The sequence below is a fragment of the Amblyomma maculatum genome, chromosome 1 (genome assembly GCF_055883805.1).
Source record: "Amblyomma maculatum isolate TAMU_Amacu chromosome 1, ASM5588380v1, whole genome shotgun sequence".
Taxonomy (NCBI): domain Eukaryota; kingdom Metazoa; phylum Arthropoda; class Arachnida; order Ixodida; family Ixodidae; genus Amblyomma; species Amblyomma maculatum.
Window position 1 is genome coordinate 49,273,719 of NC_139344.1, and position 23,781 is coordinate 49,297,499.

The 23,781-nt window shown below is 49.8% G+C and overlaps 1 protein-coding gene across 3 annotated transcripts in view; it reads left to right on the top strand.

Annotated features, from left to right (window-relative positions):
- Positions 1 to 23,781, top strand: part of LOC146202328 (MARVEL domain-containing protein 1-like) — a 180,572-nt gene that overhangs the window by 86,057 nt on the left and 70,734 nt on the right. For all 3 annotated transcript variants that reach the window (XM_084588096.1, XM_084588098.1, XM_084588097.1), the window contains exon 2: positions 2,695 to 2,890. In XM_084588096.1, coding sequence (XP_084444222.1) covers positions 2,702 to 2,890 — 189 coding nt within the window. In that variant the 5' untranslated portion in view covers positions 2,695 to 2,701. The remainder of the gene's footprint in view (positions 1 to 2,694; positions 2,891 to 23,781) is intronic.

Genomic DNA, 23,781 nt, shown 5'->3' on the forward strand with positions numbered 1-23,781 from the left:
CAGGAAGGAGGGGGGGGGGGGGGGTTGCGAATTAGTAAGGCACACAAGCTCCGAGATCGTTTCTTTGCTCTAGTGTCCGTATGAATCGCATGAGTAACTTTGCACTAAAGGACACGCACGGAAAGGCCGATAAAGACGCAGGACAATGGCTATAATAAGTGTGTTGGCTTTCCACAGCTGCCTTAGCTGTGGTTACGGTTACACCAGGTACGTCTAGGTTAGGTCTGATTCACTTACATTTGCCTGAGCTACATTGGCTTGCTGAGGCGCGATACAACGTAAACTGAACGGAAACCTGTCAGCATGTAATGTGTTGAACGAAGTTTCATGGCAGTTTTGATTACACAGCCTTAACAGTGGCCAACAGCGTTGAATTACTTTAAACTAGATGTAGTGAAAAGAAAGGTAATGCTCACTATAGTGTGAGTTCTTGACACTAAGGCGAACGTAGCGCATTCGGTTGTGATTTCAGTGCAGGCTCACACCAGTGTCGGAACTATTAACTCCCCGCACCACATGAAGCAACCCGTTCCGTTCTCACAACCGAACAGAATTCCATTTAAGGTGCACCCTATTCTCGTATCTGATCATTCATGTAGTTGATCCGATGGACAAAAAAGGTTGGATTTTATCCCTGTAATTGTGGAAAGGCAGCGGGCGAGTTATTCCGTTTCGAGCCTGCGTGTAGTGAGAGCTGTATAGGGCGGTGGCTTTGGCACTATCATGCGGTTAGCCTCCAGTGCAGCTCTCTTTTTTTTTTTCTTTTTTTTTTTCTACGTAGCTTGTGCTCTCAGTTGGAGGCTTTGGATCGCTGTTCAGACAAACTTGAAATTAGTGGTTTTCAACTGCATCTAATAAAAGCTGCTGCTCTCACCTTTGTCGAACGTCCTGTGCACTTGGATCCAGTCCTGCAGCGATCGCTCGCCCGTGAAGCGAGTCGAGCTACAGGGGCTACATCACCGCTTTGCTATACGCACGGCTGGCCCAGGCGTTGAATTGGCTCCAAAGATTCCTCCGAAGAGAGTGGCAGCCGCGCGCGTCGTTGCAATCCGAGCCTGCAAAGCCTCGACCCTCAGTAGCAAACTTGCCGAGCTTTTTGCGGCTTTAGGTCAGCATGAACAGGGTATGTTGCTGGGCCATTAGGACAGCATGCAGGTACAGAGAAAAATTTTTCGCACTTCGAATTCGGTGCAGTAAAATCCGCGAACTGCCCGGTGGTGTACAACCAATGATTCGTCGCTGATTTCTGCGGTAACTCTGGTTCGCTCCAGTGCTCCCGAGACCTAGCACCCTCAAATGCACCTACAAACAAGGTTCCATGCTGCAGGCGCCAATTTACGTTAACAGTTTTTTCGAAGAGCGTTTATTGCCATCGCCGCGGGCCGCCGATTTTTGCTGGTTACGCTGTCCTCTAACCAGAGCCTTGAGCAGAGCACATTACCGTGGCCGCGGGCTGTGTCACTGCATGTTTATAGGCCGTGCACCGTTCGAGTAACCGAAGACAATCGAAGAAAGATAAGTATTAGTGAAGCTTGTACTACATTTGCACCATGTGTTCACATCAGCGTTAAGCCCTTCAGCATGTTACTGATTAAGCGACTACGGCATTCCAGAAATTACGCTTAATTTCATGTTCTACAGCAAAATTCTTGCAAGTCACGAATACATCAAAGCTCACGAGAAAAATGTCATGAGGGACTATAGTGGCAACCATCGCCGATTGTGCCAGCTCCGCGTTTGCAAGGAAAAAGGAAAAACGAGTCGCATTTACAGTGTGTGTGTTTGTGTGTGCATTAGGGGGGGGGGGGGGGCTGTAGCAGCGACAAAAAGAAAATGCCTAGATAGACGAAACATGTGTACTCGCTCAGTGGAACGGAGTCCATCCTCCCCGTGCAACCTGCACGCAGTTGGACACGCTACTATACGGCCCCCATCCGCAGCCACTGCATGCAGACCAGACCCCGCGTCGTTGTTGTAGCCTCTGCATGTTTTTGTTTTCAATTACGTCTGTTGGTTTCGCTGTCACGAGTCTGTTTATGCCTGACTGGGCCCGCACCGCTCGCCGCTGGCGCCGCATCTTTTCGCAACCCAGAGAGGCCCGCCTGCGAGCGACACTTTACGGCAGTTTTTTGTACGCAGTCCGCGCGTAGAGTCGTCGCCCGTGCATCGAAACCGGTTCGCCGCCGCTGTTATCAGAGGGCGAGAGTGTGGAGGATGCTGCGCGGCGAATCGTTCCCTCCGTCAGAGCTGCCGGGGGTCTCCGCTACGACGCGTGTCTCCACAACGCAGCGCTCCTGCCGCGTCGTCTGCTCTGGCACCGGCGCGAAGCCCGCGTAGGGTCTACCGCTGTTTCCTCGTTCTGTTGACGGAAGGTGTGAGCGCTGCTGTGTGACACCCCGACGCCGCGCTTTCCCTCGCATACCAATTCCACGCTTTGCTCGTGGAAACGCCGGCGAAACTCCTGCCACGAGTGTCGGTTGGTTTTCGCCTATCCCGACCGCTCATCTCTGCTCGGCGCTGTCCCCGCTGCCGTGAATGCGGATTGGTGCGGCAACTTCGTCTTCCAGGCTTGTAGCATCTTTTGCGCCGTGGACCTCCGTTGTAGACTTCTCGTACTGTTCGCGTTGTTGGCATCCCTGCGACCAGAGCCGTTGAGATCCTTGCGTACGAAAGGCCTCTCGCCTTCATTTCCAGAGTATTGATGTTGCAAGAGATGACCCGTGACGCCGAGATGAACAACCAGAACACCCAAAAGACAGAGACGAACACCTCGCGGTCCGCCAGGGTTACTGCGACGGTGAAAGTCGAGCCGCTGCCCGTTGGAGAAGGACTTAGGCTCAACCCGTACTACTTCAAAACTGTCCCTGGAATCCTAAAGCTGATACAAGTGGTAAGTGCTTCATTGTCTCCTCCTAGCTTCACCGAAAGTGCTTTCATAATCGGATGTTTCCTTCTGTGCGGAGTTGGGGTTAACCCATCGATTTAGCGTTTATTTGTTTTTTTCTGTTTTTTTTTTTTTTTTTTTTTTTTTTTTAATGAGGTGCTCTTGGTAGCCGAAAAGAAACTCAAAATATCAGTGAAAAATATTCGCCGGACAGCATAATGCTGAAATGGCCAACACTTTTCACTGATTAAACTAAATTTTCTTTCTTTTTGTCTGCTGTCCAATCCCCCCCCCCCCCCCCCCCCCAATTTCCTGTAACTGTGGGCAATCACCATTTCCGTAATTCGAGAATTCACTAAATATAGGAAAGGCGCAATGCAGTGAGCCCACCTTACTGCTCAGTTTAGTGCTCTACGCGCTGGCCTTCAAAAAGCGTGTTGACAAGAAGGGAAGCGTACGGTTTGAGAAATTATTCAACGCATTTGCATGCTGAATAAACGAGTCTGTTTTGTAAATAGAGCGATACGGTGTGACACATCGTATGCCAACATGTGGCCAGGAATTAACGTTGTTTTGACACATGTTCGCTATACCTTTGAACTTTCGGTAGCTTTCGCAACTACGTTATGCCCGTGTCGACGATGAGCAGTTTCTGAACCAGAAATTTTTTCTTTTATCTCGCGACGTCTAAGTTCCTTTTTTTTTTTTTTTTTTGGGGGGGGGGGGTAGTTGTGTTGTGCCCAAGGTAACATGACTCCCACCAAAATGGCTCTTGATGCACCAAAGAATAAACTGAAATCATAATTCCCAAATATGTAATTTCCTGGGCAGCAAGAAAGGGGATACTTGATGCGGTGCAGACGTACCTACATAGTTCCCTTTTTTGGTGCGGTTCTTAGCTCAGACCAAAAAGGTGTGGCTCCTGAACGGGCGGTTCGAGAGTGGCGCGTCTTTTTTCTTCTTCTTTTCACAATTATTTTGAAATGAATTCGATGCCGCCGTCTAAGCTATGTGAAATAACAGAGTTAACAATGCGAGACTATCATCAGAGTGTGTTGCCACCGAAGGTTGCTACGCATAAGCCTATTTTATCCATTACTATAAGCTTCCTCTCTGAGTATTCTTTTTTTTTTTTTTTATCGCTGAATGATTTCGTTGAAGCAAGCGAGCGGAATTTGGAACTGATTTTCTGTGCATAATTTAGTTGCGCTGTTTTCTCCGTATACTGGTCGGATAGCGAAGCTACTCTAAATGTCCGGAAGCAACTCAAGCTAAGAAAGAGAATCAAACAAGTGACTTTAGACAATTCGCCAAAATAGGCACCACATCAGCGTCACAACACAAGGAAGGTTGCAGGCTTCTCGACGATGGCTATGGCACTATCACGCCATCTAGGCACATCACCTCAGCCATCACACTGTCTGTTAAACTATTAACAGAAAAGCAAACTATATTTAACCCAATTTGCGAAATTGTCGACCAACGCCCTCACTGAATGGCGAGTTTCTTTTGCGACTATGCTGTTGTTTACCCCGAACTGCTTACGAGTCAGTCTCTGCATCGTATCCACATCGCTGCAGAGAGCCGTTTTTATTTATTCCGCTAATTAGAACCCTGCCGGCTCGATTCAGTTTCCTCATGTAGTTGAAATCGTAGTAGAAGGAAGGCCACGAGCAATAATGTCTGTTTATTCTCAGGGAAATTAGGTTAGTGTCACCTGTAATAACAACATTTAGCCTTTCAAATGTTTGCCCGTTAGGGGTAGCTAATTAAGATTCTATATCATTTTTTTTTCTCTCTCTCTCTCTGCAGATTTCGTATTACGCACTGCAGGTTCTTGCTTTCCGCCAAAGTATTCATAGCTCATGAACTAAAGCTCCGTACTACTTATTGAGGAACTGCTTTTGCGTTCTTTTGTGTTATTTCTTTATTCACTGCATAACGCATGTACGCCGGAATAGCATTTTCCCCCCTTTCTTTCCGCTGCTTTCATTATTTATTCTTTTATTTCTCTGTTTTATTACACAAAGCGACAAAGCGCGTCTCACACTGCGCAACAACCCGGCGGCAAAGTTGTCGGGTCGTCTACGGGAGAAACAACAAAAAAAGGCGATGGCGTTACGTGGTCCGTCGCTTCTGCGGCGGTGGCGTAAGTCACTCGGCAGCTCGGTAGCTTCTTGCCCGCGCAACCTCTCCCTCGGATTGAATAAAATGCGGGCCAGGCCGATTAAACTAGCAGCGGAACTGTGTCCCGTGCGTTCTAAACTGGTTTGTTCTCTTCCCGTTCACTTTCTGTCCGCGCGCTCATCCCTCCCGGCCTCCTCTTTCAAGGCAGACGGGCCGCACACCTGGTCGCGTACGAGGCTTCCTCGAAGGGGGGGGGGGGGGGGGGGGGGGGGGCGATAACGTTGGCTGCCTCCGTTCTAGAAGACGAGAGGGGCACGCAGGAGATTCCGCTGCAGCAGCGAGCGGCATCGGCATTGCGCAGCGTCACTTGGTGTTTGTCACGCTTACACTCTGTAGTGTTCCGCGCCAGGTTTTGCCTGCTTACTACGGAACACGTGCTCGACTGACGAATGGGCGTGCCTGCCTTCTGCGGCTTCCGAAGGGGGAAAACCGGAGTGGCGGCTCATTTTCTCGCAGCCGTTCTTCGGTAGTGGTGTGTTGGGCGCAATAGATATCGGATGTTTCAGCTATGGCCGCCTGCAGTGCTGCGTTGATTACGCCTGCTAGAGAGGCGCTGGTGGCGTCGAAAACAAGTGCGATGAATGAATGTTTATGTGGGAGGCAGGTTTTGGGGCGTGCAGGCCCGTTTTGGTGCTTTCACTTACTTTTACATAGTCTTGAATTTCATTATGTGCCCTTTGTTGAGATTACGCACGTTCCATTCCGTATATCCATTTATTTTTTTCGGCCGCAGAAGGTCGTACGAGCGCAAGAAAACAAAGAATCAGTGATGAATTGCAACGCTGCAACCGCGAATCGAACTTGTATACGTAACGCGTGCTATCTTGGTAGGTAATTGATGAGCCGCTTATTGCATAGTGCGTTGACCTCTTTTTAGCTATACGCAACGAAATGGGCAAAGGAATTTTGCGCTTAGCCGTTTAAAACGCACTTTGTCGCGCTTTGCATTTTTAGACAGTGTGTTGTGCAAAACGCGCTTTTCGCCGGCGTTATTAAATTCCACTTTATTATATGCAAGCAAGCTAAGGAAACAGAGTTGTGACAAGGTACAGACCCTAACGAGAACAGAAAACTGGGTGAGCTGGAATAGAATTATCGTGAACAGCACCCTCACAGAATTACTCGCAACGCGGAAACGAGCGACTGCCTGTCAGTCTAAGCACGCAGCCACCAACGAAAGGGTGTGTGTGCACCTCACGTCCCCGCGCGACACCTGCGCGGTGCACTCCTCAATGTTAGGCTGCTACGTACGTCGAGGCAGAAAGGAAATTAAACTTTCTCGTCATGTGTGTCGGAAGGGAGAAGGGGGGGGGGGGGGGGGAAGAGGGAATGTTTATTTCAGGAGACTTCAGAGTGATGTGTCGCGACTGACTAGGCGCTATGTAGTCCTCCTGGCAGCTCGTGCATTAATTAGCCTTCGATTGGACGGTAGGTCGAAGCTCAGAAGCGCGGTCTCACACTTGTCAAGTGTAGATTTTTTTCTGTGTCTTTGCGCGCTTCCTCCAGGCACCTACAGAAAATGTCATACAAGTTTACTGGCTGGTTGCATTTTATGCATAAGACCGAGTATTTGTTCTTAGAACACACAATCGGGCATGGTAACGTATATGTTGCTAGTCTTCCCCAGGCTACTTCCTTTTCTCGTCTTTCAGGGACTTTACTTCTAGGTGAATATACTTTCCTAACCAATCTCTATTGTAGGAGCTCAGAAATTGGATTCTCGTATGCTGGGCTTAAATCCTTGAACAGAGTCGTGACCTGCCTCGCTTACGGGAAGGGAGGTGTGAGCAGGTGCCCAGATCAGAGTAAGTTGGTTCCTCCATGTGGATATTATTTGGTTGGCTAGGGCGAAGTTACCCTTTCGAGTAGTTTCTTACCGCTGATTTTGAATCTCTAACTATATATGGGTGTATGTAGAGGTTCCGGCGCTTGCAGTGGCAGCCGTTTCCGCATTTTGTGATTTCGGATCGAAGCTCTCCACTATCATCCTACACATATAATTGCCTACTGAAATTGCCACGCGACTGGAGTACGCGACACTCGGCCGCATGCCGAATGCTTCCAACGGACGCCTGTGCATGCGATATCATTCACTAAGGGTGTTTGTTCACTTCCTTCTTTTTTTTTTTTCTTGTTTACTTGCCCAGCACTTTAACAAAATCTGACAGACGTAGCAAGATACTTTGTTGGGCGAGTTGGTACATATTCATTATTTATTTAAACAGCGCGAGCACGAAGACACAGGACAAGATAAAAGAAAGCCGCAGTACAAGCGCTTGTACTGCGGCTTTCTTTTATCTTGTTCTTTGTCTTCGTGTTCGCGCTGTTTAAATTAATAATGAGAGACGTAGTGCGTGAGGCAGCTTGCCGAAAGTTGATTTTCGCGAGTGCGGAGCTGCCGCGGATTTAGGAGACTGCGCAAACCGTGATTTTGTTTCGGCTCTCGCACGCTGGCGTTTTTGTACTTTTCGTTTAGGCGTTCAGTGCTCGTTTACGCTCTGGAAACGTACGATGTCCACATGACAGTCAACGATGATATGTCAATAAAAAAAAAAAGGAAAACAAAACATCGCGATGTGTACCGCTTTTGCGCAAGTGACTGGCAGCACTAATCGCATTTCTCGTCGACCTTCGTTTCCTATCTGTCGACGAGGAATGTGGTCTTTGTATATTCGTTGCAAGTTCGTACGCTGTGCTGTTTCGTCGACGAGCTGACCTGTGAAATGAAATCAAAAGGCGCTCGAGTTAAATGAAGCATGCAGCGGGGAACTTCTATGCGGTTCTATATGAATCAATTGCCGTACGTTAGCACGCATTAGCCGCTCCGTAACCTTAATTACGGACCCTCACGACAAACAAAATTTCACCCCTGATTATGAGCACACCTACCTACGACATTACTACTTTACACTTCCATAACCTCTCAGAGTGTGCCCAGCATCTTGCAGAAACAGGCGCATTCTAAGGTTCTCGTCGCAACTCGATAATTTTAACGCTGATGCTTACCTATAAGCTTCATGTTCACTCTCGTGTCTGTCTTTTCTCGTCATCTGAGCGGAACGGCTACCTTATTCCTAGCGGAAAACGTCTTGCAACTGGTGAGTACCGTGCCAGCAGCGACTGATATCCACATCCTCCCCGCTGCAGTGATCCATCGGCACAGCACTAAGTTGATGACGATAGGGGCTGTGAATTAACGTAGTAAGAGACTGTACTCATTGCCGTAAAACCCACCCGCTCCGCGTATAACCAGCATCGTCACGTTCCGATCCCTTTAATTACCGTTGTTTTTTCCTTACGCGGGTGCTTTAACGCGCTAAAATGCAATACACTTTCGTTCTTTCGAACGTCTCAGTGCGCCGCGCGTGCGCGGCGGGTCGTGCAGTTTCTGACAGTTGACGAGCGCGTATTAAAGAAAGAATTTGAAACACACGAGAACAACTGCAACAGCGACGAAAACGGCACACATGCGGCTGGAAGGCCGACTGAAAATGTTCGCTCTTTACTAACGGACGTGGCAGAGCATGACACGTGACAGGAGACTCGCATGTTCCGCACGGTCATTTCAAGTGACTGGCACCTGGGAAAAGGAAAACGCATTCCTAGCGTTTCACTTCACTCCGACAATTGTTTTTGCAGCCGTGGTGATTAGCAATAAAGCGGGATGCCTCTAGTGCGGCTTTTTTTTTATGCTGCTCTAACCTTCCCTTCCTGCCGTCCGGGCACAGCTGCACGACTAACAGTCGTTTAGTTTTCCTTAGCTCGATTCGTGCGCAAACACTAGCGAGTAGGCTGTCTGTATAGGCACGAGCTTTTTATATGACAATACAAAATAGCGCAATATTAAAAGAGAAAGAGACCTTGTCGCATGACACTGGAGTGGGGGATAGAGGGAGCCATGCACGATGTGGCGTTCGAACTCTATCCGAGCTTCGCCCAGTGGAAATTAAGAGGACGTGCAGAACCGCTGCAGCAGTGAAAATCACTCCGTTTGATTTTTTCTAACTAATGTTATTCCATTTGCAGAGCCTTCTTGCTCTTTTCAACGATTTAAGTCCGTCCGTGGGGTACGAGAAAAAAAAACAAAAAAAAACTAATAAATAGTACCATGTCCGCAACAGTTCGAATCGTTCAGGTGACACGGAAACGTTTTCACATGCAAGGAAACTATGCTCACAGCAATCGCCAATTTTTGTCCCCGCATGGTACTAACACATTCGGCGCAGTGAATCTTCAAGCGGAAAAGGTTGAGTAACCACAGTACGTGGCCAGCAGAAGACCTGGGAGAGTATCTCGGAAGATCGTCCTGCCCCTTAGGTCTCATTGTAATCAATCGAGTGAGGCTTTGGCAGAATAGGTCTTTGAAAGTACTATTATGGCGAAAGCAATACTAATCGCACTTTCAAGCCTTCGCGTGACCCGGCCGCAGTTACGTCTAACCCAGGTGACGCTGTGACGTCACACCCCACGTGACACACGGGCTGGCAGGAGCTGCCAACTTGGGTCTCTCGTTTCACACGGGACGGTTATGTCAGAGTAATCAGCCTGCTAGGACCCTGGAATTCACGTTACCTCTATAGGCCACTAAGGCACGTTCATATGGCTTGGTTTAAAGCGGGGCTTTATATGTAGGCTGAGAAGAAAAAGAGAAGAAGAAGAACGCTCGGCCACCCGCTGCTAATGCTTTCGCTCAATATTTGGTTCTGCAGCGTTGAACCCTTGATTTTTTACTTACTTCGACGCTAACGTCATGATAGTACGTCCGGAAGCTGCATCCTGAGACACTTTAGCTTGCATTGACATTGCGCGCCGCTGCGGCTTGCTTGCTTGTCACCCCCATTGAAACGGGGTCTCGAGCGGCTAGTATGGAACCCGCGACACCGGGCTCAGCAGACGAACGCCTTAGTATGGTGCCATAGCAACGGCCACTGAGCCATCGCGGCGGGCGACAGTAATTTCACGGTTGAATGTCTTCTAATTCTCGCCTGTAGTACTTCAAACTGGAAAAGTAATTGAGTGGAGCATATCGGTCGTGTTATACAGGTGAAGTCGACACCATTATTAAAGAAACAATTCACGCACCTTCTTCGAACTGTGATGGGCAAAAAGTAAACTATGCGCCATTTGGGCCGTACGAAAGAAGGGAACATTGTACTTTCAGCCACTCCTTCCGCGACTCGATCGCGCTTCGTCCAGCACGGATTCAATGGCACCGGGCATATACCGCGAGGACCTAACGAATACGGAACCGCTGCGTTTTACAAAGGATCGCTGTGCAAGCACAATGCTGTCTTGTGTCGGGCCGCTGCAAAAACATATAGCTCTGTACACTGCATTAGAGGTCGCCGCGGTTATCGCGTTGCTAACGTGGGCATAATTAATCGTCGCAAACGAGCGCCAGAGCAAACACCTTTGTTTTTTCTATTTAATTACAGCCGCTATTCCGACTTTCCCACTACTACTCGCGTCATTTCCCGTTTTTTTTTTTTTTTAGGCACCCTTCCACTTCCTTTAAGGGTAGTGCAGAGGGCACGCGTGACTTCCAAAAGCCGACCGTTACGAAGAAAAAATATATAAAAAGAGGGATCCATATATATATATATATATATATATATATATATATATATATATATATATATATATATATATATATATATATATATCGCGCCGACCATCGGCGCGTTGTTTTTCCTTCAGTTATGTATTTAATTTCCTTTATGATAATCACCATAAGGCTAATTCTTGTCAATACCAACAACAAAAGATGAAAAAAAAAAAAAATAAAAGAAGTCACGTTTGTTTTGGACTCGTAGACTGTGCGCTCCTTAAAATCTATAATAACGAGCCCCTCATTTCCCTTTCACACACACACACACACACACACACACACACACACACACACACACACACACACACACACACACACACACACACACACACACACACACACACACACACACACACACACACACACACACACACACACACACACACACACACACACACACACACACACACACACACACACACACACACACACACACACACACACACACACACACACACACACACACACACACACACACACACACACACACACACACACACACACACACACACACACACACACACACACACACACACACACACACACACACACACACACACACACACACACACACACACACACACACACACACACACACACACACACACACACAAACGTGTGCGTGCGCGCGCGCATCGAACCAGTCGTACTAGCAAACCGAGTATACAACCGGAAGCGGACTAAAATCACGTCTGACCAACGTGTACTTGTGATACGACAGCGGTTTACTCCTGCGACTGGCCAAAAACAAAAATAGAGAGAATCTGTCATATGGTCTCGACTGGACGCGCTACGTAAAGCATGTTATGCCTCCTCCCGAACATGAAGCCAGGAAAGTTGATACCAACAGAATAAGCTCTGGAAGGCTGCCTCCTGGTAATGCTCCAGGTTGTTCCGTTCAGGGCGAGCAGTTATTCCAATCCGGTCCAATTCTTTTTCGACTTTCTTTATTGGTTAAGACACGCCCACCTTATATCTCGGAGGGCAAGTTGGAATGGCGAACGCAATCAAAACACAGTATAGTGCCATCGAAAAGAAAGGACCTGTGCATCGTATACCAGCAAGAGCTTGCTGCCTGCAGCTGCGGGACAACCTTGCGTGTAATTTTCGCCGCCCAAATTGTGGTATTTTCTTGCGTAACTGGCACGTTGTGGCGGTTTTTGGTGGCATGTGTGACTTGAGATAACCGGGAATGACGTGTCGACGCGGTATGCGATCACGTGCGTTATGCAGACCCCTGTCCTTCTTAGCCTTCTATGAGCTCTGACACACTCGAACTGTTGAGTTAATGGGCTTTGGCTTTGACTGTGTAGTACATTAACGAACGCAAGGGATCAGCATACTTGGTTTCGCATGCATATACACACACCCTTCATCTTTCTTGGAGTGCAGCTTGATGCAGGCTCATCGCTGATCGGCGCCAATATGGCCTGGGCGGTGGCAGCTCAGAGCAGCTGACCACAAATACTTCGCGGCTTTTTTCTTTGGGGGTGGGGGGTGATTATGAATTAAATCGCGTAAAATTAATAAAATGACGTTCACAATGTTTACTTAGCTTTGCTGCGTAGTACGGTCCTGCGCTGGCGGTGACTTCGGAAACATTTGACCAGGTGTCCCTTAATCATGTTTACGCCCGTGATTCCGGTTTTCAGGAAGAAAGGTGACACTACAAGAGCTATCGCGGTGAGACTATACAGTGGCGTTTGCGGTATAGAGTTTCATTTGGGAATTTTGTAAAGTGGGTAGAAGGCGGCGTCGACAGAGTCTCACGCACCTCTAGCCGCAACAGTCTTTGCATCTGTCGTACATCTCGTAGCCGTGAAAGAGTCACTTTAAAACTCTCCGTTGTGCTGTTTACTTTTGTTTCACCGCTCGTTACGCTATAACAAATTACCCCTCGTGCGCTACAAGCAGCAGTAATATTCGACTAGAGCATATGTGTTGACAAATGGACGCAGCTTTACGCCTCAGCGCGCGTATAGCGGTTTTTTTTCTTCTTCTATTCTCTCTCTCTGTCATTGCCTCGCTTGCGTACGAAGGCATGCATTCGCGCTATGATTTCTCCCAATTTCGGGAACATGGCACCGTCTCGACGGGACGGAACTAGCATGGAACAGTTCTGGGCACTGAGCAGCGAAGCGCGTCCGCGGCTTCGGATCCAGAATCCAGATCGCGCGCAGTTACATGGCGTGGCTGCCAGGAGCGCTACACGTGCCCTGCCTGCCGACGCTGGCGACGTTTTCGCGCTCTGGTGGCCTTGCCGCGATGTGCGCCAGGTGAGAGGCGCGCGCGGCCGGGAGTAAATAGCTTGGAACGGAGGCTGCTGTCCTCCTCTCCGAGACCTCTTGGCTGGAACGACGCTGAATGAAAGATTAGGCGTTACCTTGCCTTTGCCGATGTGGACGACGCTGTACGGAGGCGCCTTCATTCCTTTCCTGGCCTCTCGTACGCAGAAGCCCGGAGTAACGCTAAGTATAGGAGGGGGGGGGGGGGGGGGGAATAATAATAAAAAAAAAAAAGATCAAAAATACAAACTGCCCTCGTACTATTTGTTCAAATATCTGTTATTGTTTTTTCTTTTTTTTAACGCGCCTTTCCTTTCTCTCCCTCTCTTTGGCTGAGACCAAGGGAGAGAAGGCGCCTCTGGCGTCAGACCCCGCGCGTCGCTCCTCGTTGTTCTGCAGCTCGTGCTTCCTTTCCGGATTTCTGTGGCGTTTGTTCGTTTACTACATTTCTTTCCGTGAGCGCTCTGTAAGCTCTTGCATATCATCCTGTCCCTATGAGGGCGCGCGATTCCGTGCGCGATCGAGGAAGAAGACGAAATGATCCTGCGAAACCAGAAAGGGCGGAGCACGTGCCGCGGGCTTCGGGCAGCGCTGCCGCCCGCAGCGCGTACACTTGGCGGGCTGCGGCGACACACATGCGTCGCGCGCTCGCGTCCTATTACTCTAACGACGGCAAGCGTGTATACCTGTTCGTGGCAGGAACGACCAGCGGCGGTGGCTGGCCGGAATTCCCCGCACGAGTCTGTCGGCCGCGAAAGTCCCATGCACGCTTCTCGGCCAACGGCGGCGCTTTGAAAACAGGAATAGCCTATAAGAGCCGCCCTATTGCCTACCTGTCTTTTCTTCCTCGTGCTGCATCGCGGTACTGAAGAGTGTACACATGTTGCGAGGGGCGGACAAGTGGAGGACGGAATCGCTGCGGGCGGACGCGCATGCATCGTGAAATTGAGACGAGACCGAGACGTAGTCATGGCAAAAAAAAAAAAAAAAAAAAAAAAGAAAACAACAACAAAAAAACAACGCGGATTCAGGCGGCGGTTATGCATCCGGCAGGTGTATCAAAAGCTGCAAACACTTTCGTGAAAGCGCAGCGCGCGTGGACTGCCGTAGCACTCGAACGAGCGCAGGACCAACTTCACTGCCCGGCACTTCCCTTCGGACAAGCCAGGAGCGCAATTGAGGATGCCTTTCGGAAAAAGCATTAGGGCGTTTCGCATCTAAAACGATATGGAAATGCAGTAGTCTTCCAGGCACGATGCGACCACCCTTAACCCTCTCCCCACATCCCCCCAGTTCCTTTTAAAGCCACTCGTGCGGTAAGGAAAGCAAAGCCCGAATCATGAGTGTAAAACAATATCGTGGCTGAAAACGTAACTGTACGTCTAGCTGGCTTGAGTGTGAACCAAAGCGCTCAGTGAGAACAGAGGGGGAAGGCACGGGCCAAGAAATACATTAGACAACGAACTGAACAATCCACGAGCGCAGAACTTCCGGTGCGGTGTTCGACCTTCTCGTCTAATCTGCGCTGTGGAGTTCTAGATGCATGGTTATCCAAAAAGCACGGAAAGATAGCGCATTCAGGAGAGCAGTACGAAAGACGACGCTGCCGTGTTTTGTACTTTTCTTGTGAACGAGACGCTGCACGAGCGTCCTAGACAAAATTAGCAAACGATGTAGGCTCTACACCAAAAGTTCATGCAGCATGACAGCCTCACAGGGTGATCAGATCGGCGGCCAGCGGTGTGTTGAGAAGTTCGCAGACCAGCGGCTGGCATCGCGTCGGATATTTGAGACTTCTACAGGGATCATTGATCACTGCTATCGAACAACCCGGTCAGCCAACTGCCGTCAGCGGCCGTAGGAGAGGTCACCAGGCATCGCTGTTGTCGAGCCCAGCGGTCGACTTCCTTGTCTTGATCCTCGAAGTCCCGTTTTCGCCAAAGACTGTTTGTTTGTACATATAGCGACGGCCCGCCTTTCCATTAAGCCGCTCCTTTTATTTCTTGCAGTTCGGAATGGGGGCTTTCCGCCCGAAGGAGGGTCGGGCCTTAGTTCTCTTACCCTCCACAGTTTCTTGGTTACTCGAAAAGGGTAGCTAGGCGCATGTATACGTATATGACTGCGAGAACACCGTCGTTTTGTTCCACGTCGGCGACGCTTATCTGAAGATAAGACCTTTCAGCCAAAACGAAAACGGAGTGAGAAAGCAATCACTGATGCCTCTATCGAGCGATGCAAGTGTGCACACTTAGAAAAAACATTTAGTGAAAAGGCATGAATTGCTACCGTTACTATCTTTTCTAGACAGTAACTGTACTGCTCCTGAAGAACAGGGGCTATTCGTTACTACTTTGAACAAAAAATATGTGATATTCAAGCGTTGATAAATACAACAGTAAAGAAAACGCTGCTGCCTGATGTGTCTTTCTGCCTAGATCGTAATGTCCAATTATTGCCGCTTGGTCTAACTCATTCATTAAAAGCGAGCCAATTATCTGTTGTCATCTCTTCCTGCTGCCTCCCCATGTTTCCAATTTTGCTCATCAAAGATGAACTTTGGATAAAAGACTTACGGTTTGGAAGTTTGTAGTTCTGTGAGTAATATACAGGTGATTCTGCACGCAAAGTTTCAGCGCCTAGCGAGCGGCGCATATTACAAAAAACAAAAAAGCGATAGAGATCGCAATCGAGAGGCTCCTCCCACCGAGAGCGACCGCCATTTTGAAATGCTCGTGTGACGTCACAGAGGATACGCGGCGGAGCGTCGTCTACAATGCAGGCTGCAATATCAAATGACACGTCTCTCTCTTTTTGTGGACAATTGACACAGTGGACGTTCCTCATGCAGATGTGATCGATGAAGATATGTTACCGCACGAAAGCGATGTAGAGTAAGGCATGTTTTCTTCAGGCACGGTCACAGCGACACCACCGAGATCTTGACAATTGGCCTGCGCACCCCAGCAGCCTACGTCACGAGAAGCGAATGGCGATAAAGTATCAGAAAACGAAGGTACGAGCGCCAATCTGAGTCGAGTCACATGATGTCGTCTCGCCCCTTTACCCAAGCCTGTACGCGCAGGTTCAGTGGGTGGTTCTTTATCGCTCATCCGCTTGTCGTGACGTTCGCTGATGGGAGAGAAAGTGATGCAAAGGCCTTGTTAGAATCTCGGTGGTGACGGTTCCAGTCAGTGAGCTGTACGGTTAAGTTCTTTAGCTACTTACCGACGCACTGATCTGTCACATTACACCGGCAACGACGCCAGCTTAATCAATGGCCGCCTATCACCGTAGTGTTGGGTTTTAGGCCCCGCGACGCCGATGGAGCTGATCAGCGGACGGTCGTCCGCTCTGTTTTGGTCGGATCGCGATCGGAGGTCGAGCGAGAACTTGACACCCGATGAGTTAACGCGTCTTGAACGGCTGCGCTCGTCTGTAGCTTAACTGTATTAGAAAAAGGAAAACAAGCGGCTGCACTTTATATGTTCCCCCTTCTCATCTGCAATGATCTTGGCCAGAAATGTTTGTCGGCGCCGAACTACCGGCCCTTTCCGCGGCGAGTAGGCCGAGCACGCGTGGTTCGGGTCTAGAGTTTCAGCGATTACGGAGCGTTCATTCACAAGCTTTAGCTATTTAGCAATTGCGTGTGGCCATCGAGTGTAGTTTGGCAGTAGTGACCCCAAATCGACGACTGTTTACATTGCAAAGCGCGTGCACATTGAGCGGGAAGTGTACGTGACCCTGTCTGGCGAGCGCAGCCGACAGCTATCGGCGCCGCTTGTGTAAACAAACACGCTGGGGGCGCAGTCGTAATCCGCGAATCGGCGCATTCCTGCGGAAGTTTAGGGCTCACACACTAAATATTAAATGGTGTATGTCTACTGTGTTTACGTTGAAGCACTCATGAGACGTCATTTGGCTCGGGAGGCGGCCGCAGTCGCACTCTTGGCTGCGGGGGAGGCGAGACACGGAGATGGCGGCAGATGGGAGGCTTCTGTTCGGTGCGGGCAGTGTAGCGCATTCGAATCGCTTTGGGTTTTTCAATGACGGGACTGAAGCAACAGTGGCGGCGCATGCTTTTGTGCGCTGGCCGTGGGCAGACTAAACATAGTTTTGCAAAAGGAAAAATGCGTTACCAGCCGAAAATAATTAAGTTTGACTTACACGCGCATGCAGCAGCAAGTCAGGGGGTACAGCTTCGTTCAAAAGTTTTGTCTGCTTCTCTAATGTCGCTCTCGCGTCAACGTATGCTTGTTTGGGATTTCCTCTTAGTTTTGGACCGTAAGAGCGACGGACTGTAGCTCAGCAACACAACGCTAACCCCTCCCCCTTTTCGCCGCGCGCACGGTGGAAGGAAACGTTGGGCATGTACCTTTTTATATGCGGGAGCGTTTTGTTGCTAAACAAGCTAACTCTCATAACGTAAGAATAATATGCTTAATACAGCATATGAGGCCATCGATTTTGGCCTCCTCGATAATCTCTAGACGAAGCCTAAAACAAGTCCGAGGATCACTAAGCTCGCATAATATATTGACGCATATAGAAGACGACGCAAAAGATGGCATCTGGGACGACAAGCGCGAGCCTGGAAGTGAAAGAAGCTTGAACGCAAGACTTGTTCTGGTCTGCCATTCAAACCATCTATCGCTAGGTCCTCCTTGGTGTTCTACCGAGACGTGACACTGGTGGAGGTGCTGGGGTATGCATAGGACTCCTTCCGGCAGTCCACAGCGGATCCCAAACATCGACACGCCTGTCCATCGTGCTAGCCGCCGCCTTCTAGGCCTAGCGCCGGAGTACAGTCACCTACCGAACGACTCCTCAAACGCCCAAGTTCCTCAGACCTCCCAAGCCATGGCACATACCAACCCTACGCCGGTGACTCTACAGAACACCAAGGTGCCAGAGTGCTTTCGCGGGGAAGCGTTTGAAGATGTGGAGGACTGGCTCGACCAGTTTGAGCGAGTGGCCAAGATAAACCAGTGGAGCGCAGACCAGAAGCTTTGTAATGTTTATTTTGCCCTTCAGGATAATGCTAGAACGTGGTTTGAAAACCACGAGGCCAGCTTATCCACATGGGATGACTTCCGCTGCCAGCTGGTCGACACTTTCGCGAGAACTGACCGACGGGACAATGCGCTGCGCCTGCTTGAAGTGCGCATCCAGAAGCCAAATGAGAGCGTGGCTATGTTTGCGGAAGACATGGCTCGCCTTTTTCGCCGTGCCGACCCTGATATGAGTGAGCCAAGGAAGCTACGGCATCTCATGCATGGTGTAAAAGAACAGGTGTTTGCCGGCTTGGTACGCAACCCACCTAAAACGGTGAGAGAGTTCGTTAAGGACGCTACTGCTATAGAGCGAGCCCTACAAGACCGGTGCCGCCAGTACAACCGACCCGTTAACTGTGCTTCGACGACTGCGGCGGCGCTGAATGCAACCGATAGGACCGCTCTTCGAGACCTCATTAGAGAAATTGTCCTTGAGGAGCTCCAGCGAATTACGGCTACGAAGGCTCAGTCATCACAGGCCCTCGTGGAAACCGTCAGGAATGAAATTCGGTATGCCTTATCACCGTCTGCACCATGTAACCAGTCTCACCCCGTCGACAACGCGGCAGCTATTTCGGAGCCATACCACGCTCCACAACCGGTCAGCTTCACGGCCGACGTTCCTGCACCTTACCAGGAGCAGCAACATGAGAGCTATGCCGCAGTCCTTCGTCGCCCGCCTCCAGACTACGCCCCATCGAGCTCATCGAGCCGTCAGGAGACGCGACTCTTCCATGGACCTCAGTGGGCGCCTTCCAGGCGCTTTCAACCACGCCGAACTGACAGGTGGCGCAGTTATGATAACCGGCCACTCTGTTTCTACTGCGGACAACCTGGCCACGTGTATCGGTACTGCCGCTACCGCGAAGAGGGGCAAGCCTTTCCGCCTGCTTCTGCTCGCCAACACTTCAATGCCGACACTGCCCAAATCGAGGACAACCCTCCGGTCAGCAGGGAAAACAAGTCCCGGGGCTTCCGCCGCCGCTCCTCCCCATCACCACAGCGTTATCCTTCGCCAATGCGCCGTAGCATTGCTGACGCTAGCGGACAGCGGTCCCCGAGCCCTCACCGGGGAAACTAACAGCCGCAACCTCGCGAGGGGAGGTTGCAACCAGTCGAAAAATGCCAAACCCCTCACCACCGCCGCAACCGCCGACAACCTGTGCTTCTGACGCCGCTGTTAACATTTACATTGACATCGCCGCACTACCGCCGAAAATGCCGCCTACATTACCGCCGAAAATGCCGCACCAGATGAGCAGCCCCGACGACGAAGCTGACAGCGCCGACCTTGCTGCACTTCCGCCGCAAATGCCGAAAAAGACGAACAACCTGGATGAAATTGTTAGTGCTGACCTCGCCGTTTCTATTGACGGGCTGGAGGTACATGCTCTAGTGGATACCGGAGCGGATTTTTCTATTATTAGCCAGAAACTGGCTGATACGCTGCGTAAAGTAAGAACTGAATGGACTGGGCCAGTAATTAGAAGTGCTGGGGGTCAGCTACTGGCACCGACAGGGAAGTGCACTGCCCGGATAGCAATAGGAAACGCGGTGTTTGTCGGCAGTTTCGTTATTCTCCCTGACTGTTGCAAAGACCTCATCTTGGGCATGGACTTTCTGCGCCTTCATGGGGCTGTAATCAGCATTCGAGATAGCGTCGTTGCCTTCACCAAGAATCATGGAGACCTTGGTTATGCGGAAGTACCACTGATGCCCTTACGCGTCGCCAAGGAGACGGTGACATTACCTCCGCGATCATGCTCTCTTGTTCAAGTGAAGTGCGACGTGGCGCACACCGGCGATGGAATCGCCGAAAGGGGAGTCACCCTGGTACTAAGCCGAGGTGTTTCTATAGCTCGGGGGCTAGTCAACTTGACCGATGGACAGACCGAAGTGCTGCTGACAAACTTCAGCGACGAGCGTCAGCAAATTCCGAAAGGCACAACTGTGGCCTTTTTCGACAGCATCCTAAATGCGCAGCACTGCTTCTCACTGCAACAGGAAGAGCCAATGTGCAAGACGCCCGTAACCATCGTCGATGTGAGTCCAAATTTGTCTTCTTCAGAACGGGACCGCCTTTTGGATCTCATAGATCAATTTCGAGACTGCTTTGCTTCCGAATCACGGGTCGGCCAAACGCCCTTGACAAAACATCGAATCATTACGGATGACTCGATTCGCCCAATTCGACAAAATCCTTACCGTGTGGCTCCGAAAGAACGCGAAGCCATTCAGCGCCAGGTGGCCGAAATGCTTAGAGACGACGTTATCCAGCCGTCACAGAGCCCCTGGGCTTCCCCCGTGGTGCTTGTTAAAAAGAAGGACGGCAGCTTACGATTTTGCATAGACTACCGCAAGCTCAACCAAGTGACTAAAAAAGACGTGTACCCTCTTCCTCGCATCGACGATTCCCTTGATCGCCTACGAAATGCACGTTACTTCTCATCAATGGACTTGAAAAGTGGATATTGGCAGATAGAAGTAGATGAGAGGGATCGGGAGAAGACAGCATTCGTCACTCCCGACGGATTGTATGAGTTCAAGGTGCTTCCGTTCGGTTTGTGCTCTGCACCAGCAACATTTCAGAGGCTGATGGACACTGTGCTCTCGGGACTTAAGTGGCAAACATGCCTGGTGTATCTTGACGACGTGATTGTGTTTTCGGCCACATTTGAAGAGCATCTACGTTTGCTAGCTGTGTTTCAGGCCATACGATCTGCAGGCCTCACCCTAAAGCCCGAGAAGTGCCACTTCGGTTACGAGGAGCTGCAGTTCTTAGGCCACGTCGTTAGCCAAGAAGGTGTGCGGCCTGATCCTGAAAAGCTATCCGCAGTCGCCAAGTTCCCAACACCTACGGACAAAAAGACATTACGGCGCTTCCTGGGTCTTTGCGCCTATTATCGTCGGTTTATTGCTGGCTTCTCACGAATTGCCTGGCCATTAACTTCGTTGACGCGTGACAACGCTGTCTTTAGCTGGGGTGAAGAACAGCAACAAGCTTTTAATGAGCTGCGGAGGCGTTTACAGACACCACCTGTTCTGGCACACTTTGATGACGACGCCCCTACACTGCTTCATACGGATGCCAGCAACGTGGGCTTAGGTGCTGTGCTGGTGCAGCGCCAGGATGGTGTGGAAAAAGTAATTGCTTACGCCAGCAGGACCCTATCCAAAGCGGAAGCGAACTACTCGACAACCGAAAAAGAATGCCTTGCAGTGGTATGGGCGGTTATGAAGTTCCGCCCTTATTTGTACGCTCGCCCCTTTGAAGTCGTTAGCGACCATCACTCTCTCTGTTGGCTGACGAACCTAAAGGACCCTTCAGGGAGACTCGCGCGTTGGAGCCTTCGATTACAAGAATTTGACATGGCCATTATTTACAAATCTGGAAGGAAGCACACGGATGCTGATTGCCTTTCACGAGCGCCGGTCGAGCCTTCCACTATGACCGATGAAGGCACTGCGTTTTTAGGTGTCATAGATGACGCAACGCTTTCCCAACAGCAGCGGGAGGACCAGCAATTGCTCCCTCTTATTGATTTCTTGGAAAAGCGAACTACGGTTGTGCCTAAGACTTTCGCCCGAGTAATGCCTTCGTTCTTTATTCGCAACAACGTACTTTACAAGAAGAACTTCCGCCCAGGGGGAAACAGTCATTTACTCGTCGTCCCATCAGCTCTCCGCAGTGAAGTTTTGCAAGCGTGTCACGACGAGCCAACCGCCGGTCACCTAGGCTACACCCGCACTTTGGCTAGAGTACAGCATGGATACTACTGGCCAAAACTGCCGGCGACAGTGAAACACTATGTACGTACGTGCATAGACTGCCAGCGCCGTAAATCACCTCCTGTAAAACCAGCTGGCCTACTCCACCCTCTTCAAGTGTCAACGACACCTTTTAAACAAATCGGCATGGACCTCCTGGGACCATTTCCGACGTCCACAGCCGGGAATAAATGGATAATTGTCGCCACCGATTATCTAACCCGCTACGCGGAGACCAAGGCTCTGCCAAGGGGTACCGCCGCTGAAGCAGCTCGGTTCTTCGTTGAGAACATTGTCCTAAGGCATGGCGCCCCGGCACTCATTATAACAGACCGAGGAACTGCATTTACGGCCGAACTTTTGGAGACCGTTCTCCGCCTCAGTGGCACCAGTCATCGTAAAACTACAGCCTATCACCCCCAAACCAATGGGTTGACGGAACGTCTCAATAAGACCATCGCAGACATGCTTTGCATGTACGTCGACGTGAACCACAAGAATTGGGACGAAATTCTTCCCTACGTCACGTTCGCCTACAATACGGCACGCCAAGACACCACTCGTATGACACCATTCAGCCTCCTTCACGGGCGACCAGTAACGACTATGCTGGATGCAATGTTGCTCCCAAATACTGACACCGATGATCTCGATCAGGACGCCGAGGAATTCGCTCAACGTGCAGAGGAAGCTCGACAACTAGCGCGTGTGCGAATCAAAAATCAGCAAGAGCATGATGCACGACGCTACAATCAGAGACACCGACATGTCATGTACGAACCTGGCGACAAAGTGTGGGTCTGGACTCCTATTCGCCGCCGTGGACTCTCCGAAAAATTATTGCGGCGATACTTCGGGCCCTATGTTGTCCAGCGACGTTTAACCGACGTCACTTATGAGGTGGTGCCAGACAAGGTGTCGACATCAAAGCGACGCCAGCAACAAGCAGACGTCGTCCACGTTGTGCGTATGAAGCCGTACAACTCGGACTGACCTCATCGAGACGATGCTTCCTGAGGAGGGGGGCAAATGACGCATATAGAAGACGACGCAAAAGATGGCATCTGGGACGACAAGCGCGAGCCTGGAAGTGAAAGAAGCTTGAACGCAAGACTTGTTCTGGTCTGCCATTCAAACCATCTATCGCTAGGTCCTCCTTGGTGTTCTACCGAGACGTGACAATATGGTGAAGGCTTGTTAAAGATAAAAGAATACATGTGAATAAAATAACTTTGCTGAAAAAAAAAAAAAAAAAACTCTCAGTGACCACCGTCCACGGCAGGCATGCAAGAGCGCAGCCGACACCGCGAATAGCAGACGACATGGGGATGAGATCTCGTTGTGACGTCAGCGGCTAATGGTTGTCAGACCAGAAAGCTGCTTTCGATATTAATAATAAACATTCATTTTAAAACTATCTACTGCACCGAATGAGTTCTAATTTCGAGGATGTATTATTTAACGTGTGTGGAGTGAAACGCAATAATCAGTTTATGCTCACGTTTGAGCGCTTTTTGTGCAAAAAGAGGTGCGATTTCAACTGCAATGCACATTGTCATGCTCGGAAATGTTCGACATCTACATTTTTGTAGGAAGTTGCTTGTGAACGCAATTTTTTTTTTCGCATTATCGTAAGAGGGCACCAATATACCAACAGTCAATATACCCGCAGATCTGCCCTCGAGACGCTTTTATAGTTGCATGTTTTTCTTTTTTTTTTGTTGTTTTTTTTTTTTCTTTTTTTTTTCAGAAACTGAGCCCCAATTGTTTTCTTTGACATTCTTAACTACTCATCGTGAGCGCAGGAGATTTTGCTACGCATTGGTAGATCACACCATTCCTATCAACGTGTGCAAAGAGTTTCTTACAGTTATCTGCAGTTGTCTCACGTCACAATTAAAAACACGAAGGGAAGAAGCCAACAGTCGGCGAGGCCAAGGAAAGCATTGGGGATTGTACTTTGTCTTTTTATTATTAATTTTTACTTCTGTAATCACA